This window comes from Bombus huntii, chromosome 13 (assembly GCF_024542735.1).
Source record: "Bombus huntii isolate Logan2020A chromosome 13, iyBomHunt1.1, whole genome shotgun sequence".
Lineage (NCBI taxonomy): Eukaryota > Metazoa > Arthropoda > Insecta > Hymenoptera > Apidae > Bombus > Bombus huntii.
In genome coordinates, this window is record NC_066250.1 from 4,702,445 (window position 1) to 4,722,048 (window position 19,604).

General features: G+C 37.5%; 2 protein-coding genes across 2 annotated transcripts; both read right to left on the reverse strand.

The window, feature by feature from the left end:
• Positions 1 to 4,761: 4,761 nt before the first annotated feature.
• Positions 4,762 to 6,645, reverse strand: LOC126872606 (uncharacterized). The gene has a single exon (XM_050632713.1). It carries the CDS (start codon positions 6,643 to 6,645, stop codon positions 4,762 to 4,764), a length of 1,884 nt encoding a protein of 627 aa, XP_050488670.1.
• A 9,889-nt stretch (positions 6,646 to 16,534) lies between these two features.
• LOC126872608 (balbiani ring protein 3-like) lies at positions 16,535 to 18,613 on the reverse strand. The gene has a single exon (XM_050632714.1). It carries the CDS (start codon positions 18,611 to 18,613, stop codon positions 16,535 to 16,537), a length of 2,079 nt encoding a protein of 692 aa, XP_050488671.1.
• Positions 18,614 to 19,604: the final 991 nt, after the last annotated feature.

The following is a 19,604-nucleotide window of genomic DNA, read 5'->3' on the forward strand; positions in this document are numbered from 1 at the left end:
AAGTAAGTGCATATGCTTAATTTGGATAATTAAATGAATCTAACGTTTAGGTCTAGCGGGTAGTGCCTCTTCAGCCTGCGAATCTGGTCCGTCGTATCGAGTAGTCCAGTGATTAGGGGGTTTCGGTGTTTGTTGATTCTTTTGCTGTATCTGTCGCTATATTTTGCTATTTCCTCTTTGACGGTGGGTATCTTGAGGTCGCGGTGTATTGTTTCATTGGTTACATACCAAGGTGCGTCAATTAGGGATCTTAGCGTTTTCGATTGAAAGCGTTGGAGTATTTCGATGTTGGAGTTACTTGCTGTTCCCCATAGTTGGATTCCGTAGGTCCAGACAGGTTTTATTACGGTCTTGTAGAGGGTAATTTTATTCTGTATGTTTAGTTTGGAGCGTCGGCCCGTGAGCCAATAGAATTTTTTTAGTTTGTCCTTTAGTTGCTTCCTTTTATCTGAGATGTGTGTCTTCCACGTTAGTCTCCTGTCCAGAGTCATGCCCAGGTATCGGACTGTGTCCCTGCTAGGAACTGTTGCATTGTTGATGGTGACCTGGGGGCAGGTTTGTTTTCGGAGCGTGAAGGTTACATGTGAGGATTTCTTTTCGTTGATTTTGAAGCCCCATTTGTGAAACCACTTTTCCATGAAGTCGAGACTTCGCTGGAGAGTGGATGAGGCTATTACCGGGTCTGCGTGGGAAGCTAATAGCGCTGTGTCGTTTGCAAATGTCGCTATTGTTATATCTTTTGATATAGGTAGGTCGGCAGTGTAGATGGAGTACAGTAGGGGTCCGAGGACACTACCTTGGGGTATGCCGGCTTCTATTGGGAATGTTGCGGAAGTGGCGTCTAGGTATTTAACCATGAATTGTCTATTGGTTAGGTAAGATTTTAGGATGGAGTAGTAGGGGTGGGGTAGGATCTTTTTAAGTTTGTATAGTAGCCCTTCATGCCATACTTTATCGAATGCCTGTTGGATGTCTAGGAAAACCGCTGAGCAATATTTTTTCTTTTCGAGTGTTTGGCTGATCGTATGAGTTAAGCGGTGGATTTGCTCTACTGTAGAATGATGTTTTCGGAAGCCGAATTGGTGATCTGGGAGTGTTTTCAAGTTCTCTAGGATTGGAAGGAGTCGGTTCGTGAGCATCTTCTCGAATAGTTTGGACAGGGTAGGTAAAAGACTGATTGGGCTTAGTAACAGTGACGCGAGAAAAGATAAGCAGCGTCAAAACAGAAGTACGGTTTCATATTTCAAGGAGTGGCAATCGAGAGGCCAGAGTATGTGAGCCGAAAGGTGTGTGTGTGTGTGCGCAGGACCGAGCAGGAATGCATTGGCGAGGGGCAGAGTTGATCGAGACGTCGAAGCATAGAGTCCTTAGAATTGAGTTGCAAGTGTTGTCGAGTGTTAGAGTTGCTAGTGAGAAAGAGAGAGAGAGTTACCAAATAGTTGTCAAGTTATTTGTTGTAAATACGAGCGTTGCATTTAGTTTTCCTGTTAATCAAAAATCGTTTCTCTGTCTAACTAATATCTGTATTTTCAATCCATTATTAATAAATTATAATTAATCGGACAAAATTACGCCTTTAATATATTCCGATATTACAATATAGATATCAACAATTATAAATTGGAAATATGTTATTCATTGCGCAGATTTCGTATAGTTATCGTGAAACATGTAATAGGAAAATGCCAATAAACGACCTTTTATATTAATGATAATAATAAATTAAATATCTCCGTGTTTTATTCGTATATCTTTTCAAGGTTTAGTCGCCAAAGCCTTTTATGATTTCTGTTAAGTAAAAGCGATTACGTTTATCTACATATTCCTACGATGATGATTATCTTAAACAACGTTATCAGGGAAGAGAAATTTAGCCTAGATTTCTAAAATATTATGAAATACGCATTATATAGCGTTTTTATTCAATGGAATATTCGCGTACTTTACTTGCTCTTCCGGCCACGTCCGACTAGAATAAGGTTAATCTACTGATTCAGCAGGTGACACCGTGGAATATATTCAGATATTCGATGCGGATTAAACTGGATTTACCTGTGACGATAATTTTTATCATATCAGAGATGACTTATAGCACATTAAATGCAAAGATACGCCGATTCCTAACCATAATGGCACCCGAATTAGCTTAGAAAATTTTGGTTGTCTATAGAAGGCAAAAGTTTGTTCAAGTTAGTTAAACGATGATTATCTTAGTCAATTTACAAAAAATTAAAATTCTGATTTATCCGTATTTCGAATTTAGAAGTCCAGTTTACACAAACAAATTTTGGTTAAAATTGTCAAATATTTACAAAATTTAATGAACGAGGATGTATTGAAACAGATGGATTCTTTAAAATCTATTTATATGCTTATATTTGTTGATGAGAATATAAAATTTATCGATAGGCATCTATGCATATTTTGAGAGTTTTCGCCTGCGAAATGTGAACGATGGTCGGCAAAGAAAAAGTAGGTGATCCGTATTATTAGCTGCACTATGAATCTACAAATTTTCATCAAAATCGGCATATCACATTTATCGTAGGTAATGTGTCCTGTAGGTATTCAAATAAGGTGCTTTCTTAAGATACTGTATTGTACGAGGTGACGATCTTTGCCTCGGCCCATCTAATATTGTTGCTAGAGAAAATAATCGTTCGACTGGTGCGGTAGTTGAAAGAGGCTTGTATTGTTCAGAAAACTGTCTCTTATCGAATAATCATTTAACATGAACAAATCGGAGCTTTTATCTTGCCAATTAAAATTTCGATTTAGTTATTTATTCTTATCTTCGGATAACACTCGTGGAATTATTATTGTTTCATCTTCGCCTCCTTCACACTCGGAATCGTTATTTACTTGAGATTTTTCAATAGCGTTAATTACATCTTCGTAATAATGCTTTGCTGATATGACCACATTAATAAAAATTGAGCGTTAAATGTTCAATGTTTTATTTGCCACTTCTAAGAGTCGACGATTTTTAAATCTACGATGTGAAAAAGCAGCAATGACAGCTTCGTAGGAATTGGTATCCAAAGACAGAAATCTTTTGAATCTTTCGTTAGGACTTGTTCTAACCGTTCCTAAGATAGTCTCCCAAATTGGATAGCTTCGAAGTTTTGATTTATTAATTTGCTCCCGAACATATAGGAATCATGATATTAGACGTCACATATTGTTTTCAGCCTGCACTTTATATATAACAGTTGCAAGAGAACGCAGATATATCAATGATTCATCCAAGTAAGACAAATTGAAATCTTTCTGTGAAGTTACATAACGTTTCTAGTGTTTCATGTAACGATAAAATCTTCTCTACGTTAGCTAACATTTGAGAAAATGAATCACTCTAGTTTTTTTCTTCAATAATCTCACAGTTCTCAGGACAGGACGACAAATTCCAAAGTGGAGCACATATTTATGATACGCCGTCATGTAAATTTTTGAAACGCAACATGAATAGACGCGATCATAAGTATGTGAATGAGCTCTACGATGAAGATGTGAAGTAAGAAAACCGTCATTGGCACGAAAGTCTATAATTCCCCCAAAATGCACCACATCTGTTTCGTATTGTACACAAAAATTTGGAAAGGCTTTGACAAAATTCAGCCTGTTCTAAATCACTATTGCACCAGTTTTAAGAAAACTTAACTTATACAAAGCGTAAACGTTATGCAATTTCAGAGCAACTTGTTCGAAATGAGCGAATGCGTGCGTTTTTGGCGACGCTATGACAAAGCCAATGATCTTCTTTCAACTTTATTCTCAGGCGAAAAATATCGCCAATTTTTCCAGGACCAAATAACAACAGTAGCGGAAACATATTTTACGTTTTGCAATGCTTTTGTATCGTTAGTGACTAGTACTTTATATGCACCATATAATGCCCATATTTTTAAATGTGGTTTTGAATTTTTTATTTTCCATAGCCGCCGAAGGTACAATTTTGTCGACGATGTGCATTTCAATATTCGTCTTTAAACTATGTACTATCTCTAGATACTGGTAAAGGAAATTAAATTTTTATCACTCCGTAGGTATAGATCCAATGATAGATGCACATCCAATTTGATAATTCATTTAACATATAGAATAGAATGCAATATCGAACAACTTTTATTTCCATCGAATGTTTTACAATGCGATCTTTTATATTTTACATGGCATCTTTGACTTACATTTACTTCACATGTAACTACCACATTTATGGTAATGTTTTTGCTAATCAGTCGCAATTTTACAAAATAAAATCGTGACAATATATATGGCAATGAATCGAATATAATTAAATTGTTAACGTTTCATGCTATGTATACGTATAAGAATGAATGCTAATTAAAGATGCTAAATAAAGATCATTTATCATTAATTTTATTACTTACGGCTAACTTGTAATGTATAGTCAAATTCAATACAATCATCTTAAAAGATTACATAAATTAGACAATATATAAAAGCAGCATTGCGTTTTAACCTTGTAATATCGTAATATTCTGGAATTCAAAGATACTCGATGAAGGTGTTACAACAAACCATTTATCTTTATTATTCTACGAATTCGTTTCTTTTTGATTCTACGATTCATTTCCTAGCTTTTAAAGAAAATTATTACAATCAGTTAGAGACGGACAGTTCGACGATAAATTTATGTTTTGAGCCACGTTCTCCCGATATCGTAGTACAGAACGCTGGCACATTGCTCGATATACACTTTCCTACCGCTACATCTACAATATTTTTGACAATCCTTAATCAAATCTTTACATAACAGTGAGCATATTTACTGTCAACGCATTTTTCTTCTGTATAGTCAAAGTATTCTCCAGTTTTACAATTCTGAAGAAATTTACCATTGCCTGAGCATTTATAATATCTGTCACAATAACATTCATGGGGAACATAATTCTCACCGAAACTACAGTCGGTAGGATCACACTGTGCCGGCAAGTCACCGTTCTGTATGGCTTCTGGCCAGTTGCAAATTTGTCTGTACCGATCGTAATACGTATGCCTGGGACAATTTCGAACTGTGGTAGTTCCACTATCGCATGTACAATACTTGTTGCACTCCTTGTGGGGCAAAAGTCTATTGCTTGACGAACATGTACCGTCACAATCGTTGCTTTCTGATTTGCAACAATGAGCACTTCCTTCTGGCATACATTGCCGCTTTATACAATCAAAACTTTGGCCTGTGGGACATCTCATCCATTGGTATTGTCCGTTCCGACATAAGTAATATGCATTGCAGTTACAGTCGTGATGCGTTATTTCTCCTTCCGGGCAACCGGTCGGGCGCCATGTCGTAGACGTGGTTGCAGGCGGGCGCCATGTCGTAGACGTGGTTGCAGGCGGGCGCCATGTCGTAGTCGTAGGGGTAGGTATATAATCGTGGCAGTTGGGAACGTTCCTAGGTAGATCGCACGAGCCGATTAGTGGATTGAAGACGTACCCTTGGAAACACGACATACGACATTTGCGACCGTTGTAGCAATCGTAAAATAATGTACAATCACTTTCATGAGGATAGCGATTATGGCCTTCAGATGGACAATCAGATGAAAAATGACAATTTTCACTTAGGAACGTGTCGTTAGTATATATTTCGTTCCTACATATGGCGGCATGCGGCAAATCGCAAACTTCTCTAATATAATCATATATCGTGCCTTCAGGACATTTACCCAGATACTTATTTCCGTCTTCGCAAGAGTAATACTTGGTGCAAGAACATTCGTGTGCTAAGTATGTATATCCCTGTGGTGGACAGTCCATGTCATCTTTTTTCTCCGCTACATGAGGTAGAAAGTATATAGCCGGATCGGTTTGTTTAAAGTTCGATGAACACTCGTGTCTCGGAGGCCAAGTACATATACCCTTGGTTTCGTCGAAAGACAATCCATCTTCGCAAACTTTCTCTACTTTCACACCATCCACGCATTCGTAATACAAACCACAATCCGTATCATGAGAAATTCTCTTAATACCGGTTGCAGGACAGTGGACATTAGACACACATTGTCTACGTTCAGCGTCGAATACATGACCCGATGGGCACCGCCTTACAGCGTATTGTCCATCGACACATTCATAATACAGCGATTGACGATGGCAATCGCAATCATGCGGGAGAAGTACAGCTTCCAACAATTTACCTGTTGGACATGAATCGTGAACTTTACACTTGGCGGCATCCTTGTCTACGCATTCTAGAGACTCGGAACAAAACAGCTGTTTCTCGTCACACGTTTTTAAGACTTTTTCCCCGTTCTCGCATTTGTAATATAAACTACAGTTGGTGGGATGAGGTTGTATGAATTCGTCCATTGAACAATCCGGAGCTCTTGACGCGCAATTTGCCTCCCATGGGAAAGTACAATTTTGAAGTTCAGGGTCGAAATGTAGCTTCTGTCCCGGGGCAAATTCTGGGCAATTCGAAAGTTGCTTCTGCCCATTGGAACACTCGTAAAACTTGGTACAATCGTGTTTGTGAGCGAGCTGTACGGTTTTGCCTGAAGATTCTGGACATTTTGTGGGAATTTCGTGTATTTCGGCAAAAGCGTTCCCCGTCACTGCCAAAACGGCAATGACCAGTAATAATAAATCTGAAATAGAAGAAAATATCGAATCTGCCATTCTGTATATCAATACTATACTGCGTGTCATGGAGAAAAAACTAATTTTTCTTTAAATGGCAAACTAATGATCCCTGCATCTTAAAGAAATTTGTCAAAAAATTTAATGACAAATTTGGTGATTTTAATGGATAAGTTACTGATTACAAATGACTATTATAAGTGATTAATATTTTTTGATTATCATCATCAGGGACAGACTAAATCGAGATCCATCGTTGATGTTGATTATTGGTTGATCAAAGGAATTGTAGAGAATGGTTACCAGTAAGCAAAAATGTTCATATACGATAATTATTCGGAATTGAAAACAATTTCCTTCGTCAGTAACCAAGGAATGTATTTCGTTTTATATATTGGTCCATAGAAAATATAGAGTGTTCGGCTACAGGTAATTTGACAGAAAATTTGAAAGGTGTTTGTTGAAACTGAAAAAATGTAGGATAAAAAAATTGCGTTTCGTCTTTGTTTTTTAGTCATCGACAATTGAAATATCCTGCCAGAATATCCTGCACACGAGCAAACCTCTTTACACGAGCGGAAGGAGGTCAGTCTGTAGAGATGGGCGCACAGTGATCCTCAAACGGAACGACACATGGGCGACAGCTTACCTTGTACAAATCGTAGAGAAGAACGGCAACAAACGGTAGATTGAACATTAAACCTGTTTACTTATGAAAATCCATAGGAACATATGAAAAACCGCTGTATGGAGTTTCCTAGTAGAGAGAATTAATGTTTTCTCTAATTCTTTGCCTCATACAATACAGCCACGTAACACGCTAACTTTATATTTTCAATTTGCTGAAAGTTTCTCGTCGACTGTCCGAATAATTATGTTGTGCCAAAATCATTTTAGTCTCTTGCCTTAAAATGGCTAAAACATGACAATGTAGTGATAGAGAGTTAATTGAGAAAGAAAAATTTATGATACTCTTTAACTAATGCTTTCATCTTCTTTGTATAATTCCGAATTATCCAGGAACAGTCATAATATTGGAGAAGTTCCTTTTGATAGCGAGGTTATGCAATTAAGGAAGGGAACAGGCTGTGCGCCAGATGATTTTAAAAAAGGCGCAAACCTTTTTTGTACAATCATCAAACTTTACATTGCTCGAGATTTATTCATATTTCATGTTTATCTGATGGGCTTCGGAAATATCACTATCTTTTTTTAACATTCCTTCAAGCCTTAAATAATAGCCAATAAAACGATAAAAATATTGGAATATTGTCTTCATTTTTCATTATTTTAGCGTGTTACGTGGGTGTATTGTGTATGCAGCGCGCGTAGCGCGCGTGTTATGCGCATAGTGAATGTTGTATGCAGTATAGCAATACTATACGTCGTTTATTGTTTATATTACCATATTTATTACATAATATCGTATAGATTTGGAGAACTTTCGGACATGCACTTTTATTACAATACGGGGCAATAGCATAAAAGCGCAACGATTATACGGCGAAAATTATACCAGTGCTATACCCAGCACAGCATGGTATACCACCACAATCTACCAACTCCGTACAAGAGCGCCTGACTAGCTATTTTGGAAGCAGATGGATTAGCCAACGATGACCGCTGCTTTGGTTTGCTCACTCCTCAAATCCAAATCTTCTCGACTTTTACTTCTGCAGTTCGCTGTTGAGTGCCGAAGCGTACAGACGTGTCTCTAGTGCCCAGTGTAGTCCGAAAACAACACGTGTCGCCCAACCGTCGAAAGTGAACACAGCCAAGTGTTTCCTACCCTTTAGGGAGAAGAAAATCCCACGCACCTAACCCCAACCCGAATACTAGCCTCATAGCCTCACGACTAGTTATTCATTTTGAATTGACTAGCTCGATGATGGCCCAGCAATCGCGACCAGGCTCTCTGGAGTAGACTCGCAACTACCCCGCGCTACCTCCTCCGTGGCAGAAGTGTAGCAGAACTCTCCGCACCAACGACGCTAATATTACAAAGAAACGGAAAATAGAAACATCAAAACCAAACACGATCGACACCCGGAACGAACAATCAACGATACAAATAAACACCCACAACAGGTTCGCCGTATTGCAATCCACTAACGACGCCATGGAAATCGCGGACCCGCCGCCAAACCAACAAGCACAAAGAATCCCCCCTCCCCCACCAATATTTGTGGATGACGTCATCGACATACATACAATGATTAAGTCCTTAGAGAGAGATATCTCCAAGGACGACTACAACCTGAAGATCAACAACAACAAAATAAAAATTCTGCCGACAACCCCTGACGCATACAGAAAAATCACCAAACTACTCAAGACCTTGAACGCCAACTTTCATACTTACCAGCTCAAACAAGAAAGACCTTTTCGAGTGGTTCTACGCAACATCCACCACTCAGCAGACATAGATGAACTCAAATTCGAACTCTTAAAACTCGGCCACGAAGTCATCAACGTTAGTAATATAAGGCATAGAGTCTCGAAAGACCCGTTATCCTTATTTTTTATAGACATAAAGCAAAAGCCTAACAATAAGGAAATTTACAACATCAGTCGCCTAATGAACGCAATAGTAAAATTCGAACCACCGCTTGTTAAAAAAGAAATAGTGCAATGCAAAAGGTGCCAAAGATACGATCACACGCAGAAATACTGCAACCATACTTTCCGCTGCGTTAAATGTGCAGGCACTCACTCCACTGACCAGTGCGCTAAATCACCGGAAACCCCAGCGAAATGCATCCACTGTCAAGGTGACCATCCTGCCAACTACAAAGGCTGCTCAGCCTATAAAACTCTATACACAAACAGGTACCCTAAACTCAGAGCAAAAGGGGTAACCAACCAAACACCCAGCCCGCCGAAATTCACGACTACCCCAATCCCCTCAACCAACCAAACACCCAGTCCTACCAAATTCATCATCACCTCAACCTCCTATGCCCAAGCAGTACAAGGCATCCAAAATAACCCGAATAGTCAAAGGAATCTTCCCCAAAATAGTGTCCCCAACCCACCTAACACAGACAACTTCTCTAGGCTTGAAAAGCTAATAGAGAAACAATCAGAGCAAATAAATAATTTGCTATCGCTACTAACACTCATCATGGATAAATTAATACGCCCCGACGCAAAATAAAACCAAGGCGCATAGCTCTTTGGAACGCCAACGGTCTAGCGCAACACAAACTTGAACTAGAACTCTTCCTAAAACACCAGCAAATCGACGTAATGCTCGTATCGGAAACCCACTTCACCGACAAAAACTATCTGAAAATAAATGGTTAGAAATTCTACCATACCCAACACCCCAGCGGAAAGGCCCACGGTGGCACCGGAATAATAATCAAAGCAAGTATTAAGCACTACGAACTTCCATCATTCCAGAAAGACTACCTCCAAGCAACAAACGTAGCAATAGAAGACTGTCATGGCACAATCACCACCTCAGCAGTATACTGCCCTCCCAGACACTCCATCGCCAAAGAAGACTTTGATAACTTCCTGGACACACTGGACAATAGATTCATAGCTGGAGGAGACTATAACGCCAAGCACATCCAATGGGGCAGCAGACTGGTTACAGCAAGAGGCAAAAACCTCTTAAACAGCATAATAAACAACAACCTCAACTACCTCACCACATACGAACCCACATACTGGCCCATTGACACCAACAAAATACCCGACCTTCTCGACTTCTTCGTAACTAAAAATATCTCATCAAGACACGTCCAGATCAACTCCTCGGCTGATCTCTCCTCTGATCATTCCCCCGTGATAGCAACAGTCAGTTCAACAATCATCGAGAATACACCTAATGGCTCCATTCACAACCAACACACCAACTGGCAGCTCTTTAGAGAAGTCTTTACACACTCAACTTCAGCCTTAACTCCACTAAAAACAAAGGAAGAAATCGAAGCAGCCACGGAATACTTAAACACGAGCATAATAAACGCAATCCGCCTCTCCACACCGATAAAGACGTCTATCAGAAAACAAGAATATCCCCAATACATACTAAAAAAAAATAGCAGAAAAACGTAGACTAAGAAGAGTATGGCAGACCCATAGAACACCGGATGACAAACGCAAACTAAACAACGCAACTAGAAAGCTATCCAAAACCTTAAAAAATTATAAAAACGACTGTTTCCAAAAATACCTCGCCAGCTTATCCCCCACAGCCGACCAACTACTCTCTATGGAAGGCCTCCAGGAAACTCACACGCCCCCCACAAATAATCCCACCTATCCGCCGTCCGCAAGGTGGATGGGCGCGAAGCCCAATAGAAAAAGCCGACCTGTTTGCTAAATACTTGTCTAAAGTATTCAAACCCCATTCCCCCAAAGCTGCCGCGGACGTTACTAAATACTTGCACACCCCCTTCCAAATGTCCCCTCCTATCGAACCCTTCACTTCTGCAGAGACTATAGAAACAATCAGTCGCCTAAACACCAAGAAAGCAGCAGGACACGACCTAATAGGCAATAAAGCAATCAAGGAACTTCCCATAAAAGGGATAGCACTCATCACATCGATTTTTAATGCTATCCTTCGCCTTGAACACTATCCTAAGGCCTGGAAAATCTCATTGATTACCCTCATCCCTAAACCCGGTAAACCGATATACGAAACCAGCTCCTATCGCCCAATCAGTCTTTTACCTACCCCGTCCAAACTATTCGAGAAGATGCTCACGAACCGACTCCTTCCACTCCTAGAGAACTTGAAAACACTCCCAGATCACCAATTCGGCCTCCGAAAACAACATTCAACAGTAGAGCAAATCCACCGCATAACTCATACGATCAGCCAAACACTCGAAAAGAAAAAATATTGCTCAGCGGTTTTCCTAGACATCCAACAGGCATTCGACAAAGTATGGCATGAAGGGCTACTATACAAGCTTAAAAAGATCCTACCTCATCCCTACTACTCCATCCTAAAATCCTACCTAACCAATAGACAATTCATGGTTAATTGCCTAGACGCCACTTCCGCAACATTCCCAATAGAATCCGGCATACCCCAAGGTAGTGTCCTCGGACCCCTACTGTACTCCATCTACACTGCCGACTTACCTATACCAAACGAAATAACAATAGCGATATCTGCAGACGACACAGCGCTATTAGCTATCCACGCAGACCCGGTAATAGCCTCATCCACTCTCCAGCGAAGTCTCGACTTCATGGAAAAGTGGTTTCACAAATGGGGCTTCAAAATCAACGAAAAGAAATCCTCACATGTAACCTTCACGCTCCGAAAACAAACCTGCCCCCAGGTCACCATCAACAATGCAACAGTTCCTAGCAGGGACACAGTCCGATACCTGGGCATGACCCTGGACAGGAGACTAACGTGGAAGACACACATCTCAGATAAAAGAAAGCAACTAAAGGACAAACTAAAAAAATTCTATTGGCTCACGGGCCGACGCTCCAAACTAAACATACAGAATAAAATTACCCTCTACAAGACCGTAATAAAACCTGTCTGGACCTACGGAATCCAACTATGGGGAACAGCAAGTAACTCCAACATTGAAATACTCCAACGCTTCCAATCGAAAACGCTAAGATCCCTAATTGACGCACCTTGGTATGTAACCAATGAAACAATACACCGTGACCATTGTCTTTTGTTTTGCCATTTGTTTTGCAAAACGTCGCGCGGCAAACGTCGTCCGGTTTGAGGATCACTATGCGGGGAGAGATATTTTGACCGATTTTTAATTGTCAACGACTAAAAAACAAAGCCGAAAACGCAACTTTTTTATTCTTGTCTTTTTCAGCTTCAACAAACACCCCTTAAATTTCCTGTGAAATTACTTGTAGTCTAACAACACCTTGTACAATATGTACGATATGAGAATATCCCAAAATAAGATAAAGTCTCAAAAGGAACATATGTGGTTACGAATTATATCTCTTGTAAAATTACTCACTTTTCATTCCCATAGAGAATTCGTACAATTGAAAAATAATAAAAACTCCTAAACTTGGTTTTTAATAAGAAACTGACAGTTCCTAACGTCAAGTTTTGACTTTTATAGCCAACTTATCGTACTTTTAAGATATCAATATCTCTTCTTGCTTTATTCCAGACGATAATATCACTAAACAATGAAAGTTTAGATTGTTTCCAAACGATAATTTCCATTATTATCTTACTCACAATTTTAGAGTTATCATTCAGATTTAAATCGGATTATTTTTTCGGGCTTCACATACCAAAGGTGCGATGGAGGGACAATAGTGCTTAATAACGATACAGAAAGTATGTTATATACTTAGATATATACTTAGAAGGGTTGTGTATGCAAACTGTGATCAAAGTCTTGAGAACGTCGAGGAATTCGAAGCAAGCAATTCTGTATAATAATTTCGATGAAAGAAGTAGAATACTCTTAGAAAAGTATCGTAAAAAGAAGTAACTAATAACAGACAACTACAATACATACATGGTATAACAGAATAGAATTATTCGATTGGACGTACTGACGAAGATTTAGAACGAAAGTTTTTAAAATTTTTATCCTGTTACACGATGATACAGATAAGATCGTGACATTATTAGATTGTAACATAATCTTACTGATCAAAATGTAAATACCTGCAATTATAAATCGGAAATATGTTACTTATCGCCCCAATTTCGTATATTTACCGTGAATTATATATTATCGTAATGGCAATAGACGGCTTTTTATATTACTCGGTATATTATATTTATATTGGTATTTTCCATTACAACGTGTGATTTAATTCTTTCCTTGACTTGTTATACTTAATTTCCTACAGATTTTGGCACGCTAAATTTAAACCCAGCCTAGACCTGCCCAAATTTTATTCAGAATGACGATAAGAAGCAACTATTTGAAATAATTTATTTTGGATCTTTATTTTCACTATTATTATTAGAAAATAAATGGGAAATCATGAACGGGAAAGATAAGTGTTTACTGACCCTATTAAGAAACGAACACACCAAAATCACTTACGTCCTCCAAACAACTCATTCTCAGCAAAATGGACCGAACATATTGCACCACCTGCGGAAGTCAGCCGCTAACAACACACCACATACTATATATCTAACATCTAAGAAATACAATTCAGCTTGTTAAAGAGTCCAATCTGTATAAGAAAAAATGTTACCTTAAGAAATCTTTGCAGCAATTTGCCGTAAGCAAACCTCTCTCTTCAAAATGTTCATCCGTGAGAGATCTTTGCCTGGGCCTATCTAATATTGTTGCGAGAGAAAATAACCGTTCAACTAGTGTGCTAGATGAAAAAAGCTTGTTATTCTTCAGAAAACTATTTCCTATCGAATAATCATTTAACACGGACAAATCGAAGCTTTTATCTTGTCAATTAAAATGTCAATTTAGTTATTTATTCTTATCTTCGGATAACACACGTGGAATTGTTAGCTGTATCATCTTCGCCTCTTTCAAATCCGTAACCTTCATTTACCTATGATTTCTCAATAGGGCTAATAACATCTTCGTGATAATGCTTTGCTGACATGATCGTATTAATGAAAACTAAGCGTAGAAGGTATACCTGATAAATAGGTCATCCGATATTATTTCAAAGAACAATTTCACAATTATTTCAAATAGTTATAAAATAAAGTAGCTTGTTATTTGAAATAATATTTCAAATAATGTAATTTCAGAAGTGGTCACAGGCATGAAAATAATTATGAAATAAAATAACGTCTGAGCGTGCTAGTAAGTGATTATAAAGAAGATGTTAATTAGATAAACAAATAAAATCACGATTTTACTGAGTTAACATTTGGGTTTATATTTTTTTTCTGCATTGTATTTATTCATATAGAGTACAGAAAAAAATATCGCACGAAATCGGTAAAATCCTTTACGAGATTACGACACGATACTCAATCGTGGAATCGTATATATCTGTACTAATTACCACTATTTTCATATGTTAAACCGTTGTAATATGAATTTGATCAAAATATATATGCATGAGCGATAGCAATCTAGCCACTCGATAATATACGATTACGAATCTCTGAGCAAAATCCCATTACATAGTTAAAAAAACATATTTGAATATTATAAATAACTAACAAAAGATCATTGATGCTGTATATATATGGTATCTCACCTAAAATTATCATCTTAATTTTTGTCGTTATTACTATTCGCAGCGAATTCGATGGAAATTGAATGGTTTCAGGGGGTGCACATTTTGATGTTAATAACTTTTTCTGTGGGTAACTATATGGCGGATATGTTGAGAAATACATTTTTAGAACAATAAGAGTGTTTATTTTAAGCTACAATAGTATAAAAAAATTTTCAGTTAAATAGTTTTAAAATCAGTTTTGAAGTCGGTTTACTTCAATCAATCGATAAGATTTATGATAAATTCCTGTAGATAACGAGAACCCCGAGGCGAAACTATTCGTAAAGATAAGAATTCAAAATAATTTTGACGTCGTTTTTCGTGGAAATTCTGTTTACGTTAAAGTATACATACGTCGCGATAAAACATTGTTCTTGTCATACCCCTTATTTGTACCTTTGACATACATTAATTAATTTGTAATTTTCATTAAGAAACTAAGTACCAACGAGTGTTTCGATAAAATGTAACGTACATAACTTTCGTTGGAAGAAAATATTGTTTAAAGAATAAAGGAAAAACGAGAGATTTAAAGCCAAAGATAGTACCTGCTATTGCACAAGATCTAGGAATATTTGTTCTTTATTTCAGGCACCATTAACGAAATTCGACGAAACTTCGATATTTTAAAATTAACTTCTTCAATTCAATTCAATTCAAACAATCAATCAATAAGATTACAATAAAAATTATTCCATTTCGATCGATATTTTCAAATTGGTTCCTTTCAATCAAACCAATAGCCGTTTCTATGAATTTAGATGTCGCTAACTTGAGCAGTTTATATTTGTAATACAATCTCTATATTACGTTAAGCGAAGCGAAAATATGTCTATAATTTTAATATTTTACAAATGATTTGACATAAAATGTCAACGTCGCCGTTAATATATCGGTAAAATCGAAATTATTAGATCATGTTTAAAACTTACGATTCGTGAAAAAATTTGATATCGCGACATTACTTGTACATTTACATGTCAGTGAAATACAAAAGGATTATCTTTTGTGAATAAATTTTACTTATGAGTAAAGAAAATATATTCCATCGATAAGGTAGATTTCGATATTTAATTTTAAGCTACCGACAGCTGGAAACATTTTGTTATTATGAAAATTGTGAAATTCACAGAATACAATGCGATATGACAAAACTTTTATTTCCATTTTATTTTCTACGATCAGATCTTTCATATTTCACATGATATTTTCGGTTTATATTAGTTGTGTACTGTTGTGTGCTAATGCCTTTGGAAATGGATTATTTTAGAAATCAGTGTACAAAATAAAATAGTGATAATAACAATGAATAATATCAATAATGATAAGGAGATAGATAGTAATCAGAATGATCGAATATATAAATCAAATTAATGTTTTGAACCACTGAACAACACGTAGTATTGTAAAAATTCTATTTCGGGCAATGTCCTTCACCTTGATCGGTCGCGTTCGAATATTTATGATAACAACGAGGATCCTTATTCGCACACTTTCCGAGTACATAATCAAAACAAAATCCATCGTTGCGTTAATCACGATATTTTGATCCTTTTTCACATTTATAGTAGACTGTACATTCACATTCATGAGGCATTATACTATCAGCATTACTGGTACAATCAAACGATATGCAGTCCGACAGTAAATTTACATATTCAGGTCAAGCACATTCTCTAAATATTTTATCGTAATACAAATCTTTGGAAGGTCTTTGCCCGAGAATCACGTTCGTACCCTCTCACCTATAGTATTTTGTGCAATTTTCGTGAACGAAGTTGTTGTGAGTTAAATAGATTTTGGCGCATTCCCCAACGTCGTATGGGCTATTCGCGTAGCAGTGAGCTTCTGCGCTATCAACGCATCTTTCTTGTTCATAGTCAAAGTATTTTCCGTCCTTGCAGAATACAAGATATTTCATTCCGTTTCTGCATCTGTAGTATTTGTCACAGTGGCATTTATGAGGAATATTGGTTCCCGTAGAATTAAGCCAGCAGGGGAAAGGTTCGCACGACACGTTACGCAGATTTTCTGGCCACTCGCATTTGTGTGTTTCCCGATCGTAAAATTGTTTGTTAGGACAAATTTCAATCTTGGAGTTTCCATTTTCGCATTTACAATACTTGCGGCAATCTTCGTGGGGCAACGTGGTATCTGTTGACGAACATTTGCCTTCACAGCCATCCATAATCCCTTCGGGATAACAGCGAACCCTGCCTGATGGCCTGCATTCCAAATCTATCCAATCAAATTTTTGCCCAGATGGACAGTACTGCGATTCTTTCTCACCGTGGCGACATACGTAATATTTATTGCATTCGTAGTCATGATGATAAAACTTTCCTTCTTCGCAATCGGAGACGATGCATTTTGCATCTTTTGGATAGGTACAACTCTGACTGTCACGACTGTATTGAAGATCCCGAGCGCATTCCTTTGACACTTTCTTACCATTTTCACACTCATAATATAGAGAACAATTTTTGGGATTAGGGAAACGACGAATCCAATTCTTACAACCACAATCACACTCGTCTTCTGATGGATCAGAGCCGCCTGAAGTAAAGCAATTAGGATTATTCTTTGGTATATCACACGATTCGATTAATGGATTAAAGACGTATTCTTTAAGACACGACCGAAGACATCTGTAGCCATTTTCACAATCGTAATACAACCTGCAATCTTTTTCATATTTAAGGCGTTTACTACCATATGTTGGACAATCATTCGAATAATGACAATTTGAATCTATACCTCGCAATCGAATCTTATAATGAGTCATTTTATTTTTACATACGGCAGCATACGGAGCATCACAAACTTTTCTAATATAGTCGTATACCATACCGTCCGGACAATTTTCAATAAACTGACGTCCGTTCACGCAAGCGTAATATTTGGTGCAAGAGCGTTCGTGAGGCACGAACGCATTTCCATTCGCTGGACATTTCATCATGAAAGTTTCCTTGGTTGCGTCAGGTAGAAAAGATGTAGCCAGCTCGGTTTGTTTGAACAAGTTCAAAGAACATTCGCTGCCCGGTGGCCAAGTACACATACCTTTCATTTCGTTGAAAGATAATCCATCTTCGCACGTTTTCTGTGTTTTAACACCATTCACACATTCGTAATACAAAGTGCAATCCGTCTTGTCAGGAATATATTTAGTACCGTTTTCAGGACAATAGACGTCAGACACGCATTGTCTGCGTCTATTATTGAACACTTGACCCGACGCGCAATCTCTTTCAACGTATTGCCCATCGACACATTCGTAATACAGAGATTTGTATTTGTAATTACATTCGTGTGGGAGAAGTACAGTCTCCAACAATTTGCCCGTTGGACACGAATCGTAAACTTTACACTTGGTGGCATTTTTGTCTACGCATTCTAAAGAGTCAAAATTAAATAGCTGTCCCTCGTCACACATTTTTAAGACTTTCTCCCCGTTCTCGCATTTGTAATATAATCTGCAGTTGGAGGGATGAGGTTGTATGAATTCGTCCGTTGAACAATCCGGAGCCCTTGACGCGCAATTTGCCTCCCATGGGAAAGTACAATTTTGAAGTTCAGGGTCGAAATGTAGCTTCTGTCCCGGGGCAAATTCTGGGCAATTCCAAAGTTGCTTCTGCCCATTGGAACACTCGTAAAACTTGGTACAATCGTGTTTGTGAGCGAGCTGTACGGTTTTGCCTGAAGATTCTGGACATTTTGTTGGAATTTCGCGTATTTCGGCAAAAGCGTTCCCCGTCACTGCCAAAACGGCAATGACCAGTAATAATAAATCTATAATAGAAGAAAATAACGAATCTACCATTCTGTATATCAATACTATTCTGCGTGTCATGAGGGAAAAGCTGATTTTTGTTTAAACGGGAAATATTGTTAAATAGATTGTTCAGAAAATTAAATGATTAATAGATTTTGATTTTTAAATGTTTCGATTCGCTATAAATGATCAATTTTTTTTCTTCTGTTACTATTATTAATAACGAACTAACAGAATTCCATTATAGATAATAATTATTAGTAGGAAAAAAAATTCCGTCGCCGATAATGAATGACCAAAAATAATGTCTGTTATCGGTAATATTTGTCGGTATATTTTGATTAGAACTGTTATGACGATTTTAACTTATCGAATATCTAGTGATCAGAATGTATCGCGATCGGGTAATTTTCTACTTATTTATCTAACATCTTAAAAAATAATTACAAATTATTTCCAAATTCAAATTACTTACATTTCATTGCAACAAATTTTATTGTCATTTTTCGCTACGCTTTCATCACTTTACGCTATCTTAAATGCGAAAATAACGCACTCTTTTATAATCACTTTTTCAAAAGAACTGGCATTTTCAAAATACAGTATTAGACTTTTATAGCTAACGTATCGAATTATCGACCTGATAACTTACATCAATTTCTTTTATTTGGCGTACCACGTGACGTTATCTTTTAAGAATGAAAATTAAGTTATTTACAAGCGATAACGTTTCGAAATCTACGTATTTAGGTGATCCATGAAGCAAGTGTAGCAAGATTGTGTAATAATTGTTTACAGTAGACGAAATATAGGCATCTCGAAGGATTAAGTTCTGAGTAACGTATTCAAAATACCACGAAATTCGAAGCGGTTGATTCTGCGTAACAATTCCAAAGAAGGTAGGATATACGTAAACTATCGTTAGAAGATTATCATTGATAAAATTATCTAATAATGGATAATTAAAATACTCTTATAATAGAAATGGAATCATCCCTTATATTGTAAGAGAATCGGATTATTCGATTATAGCTTAAGA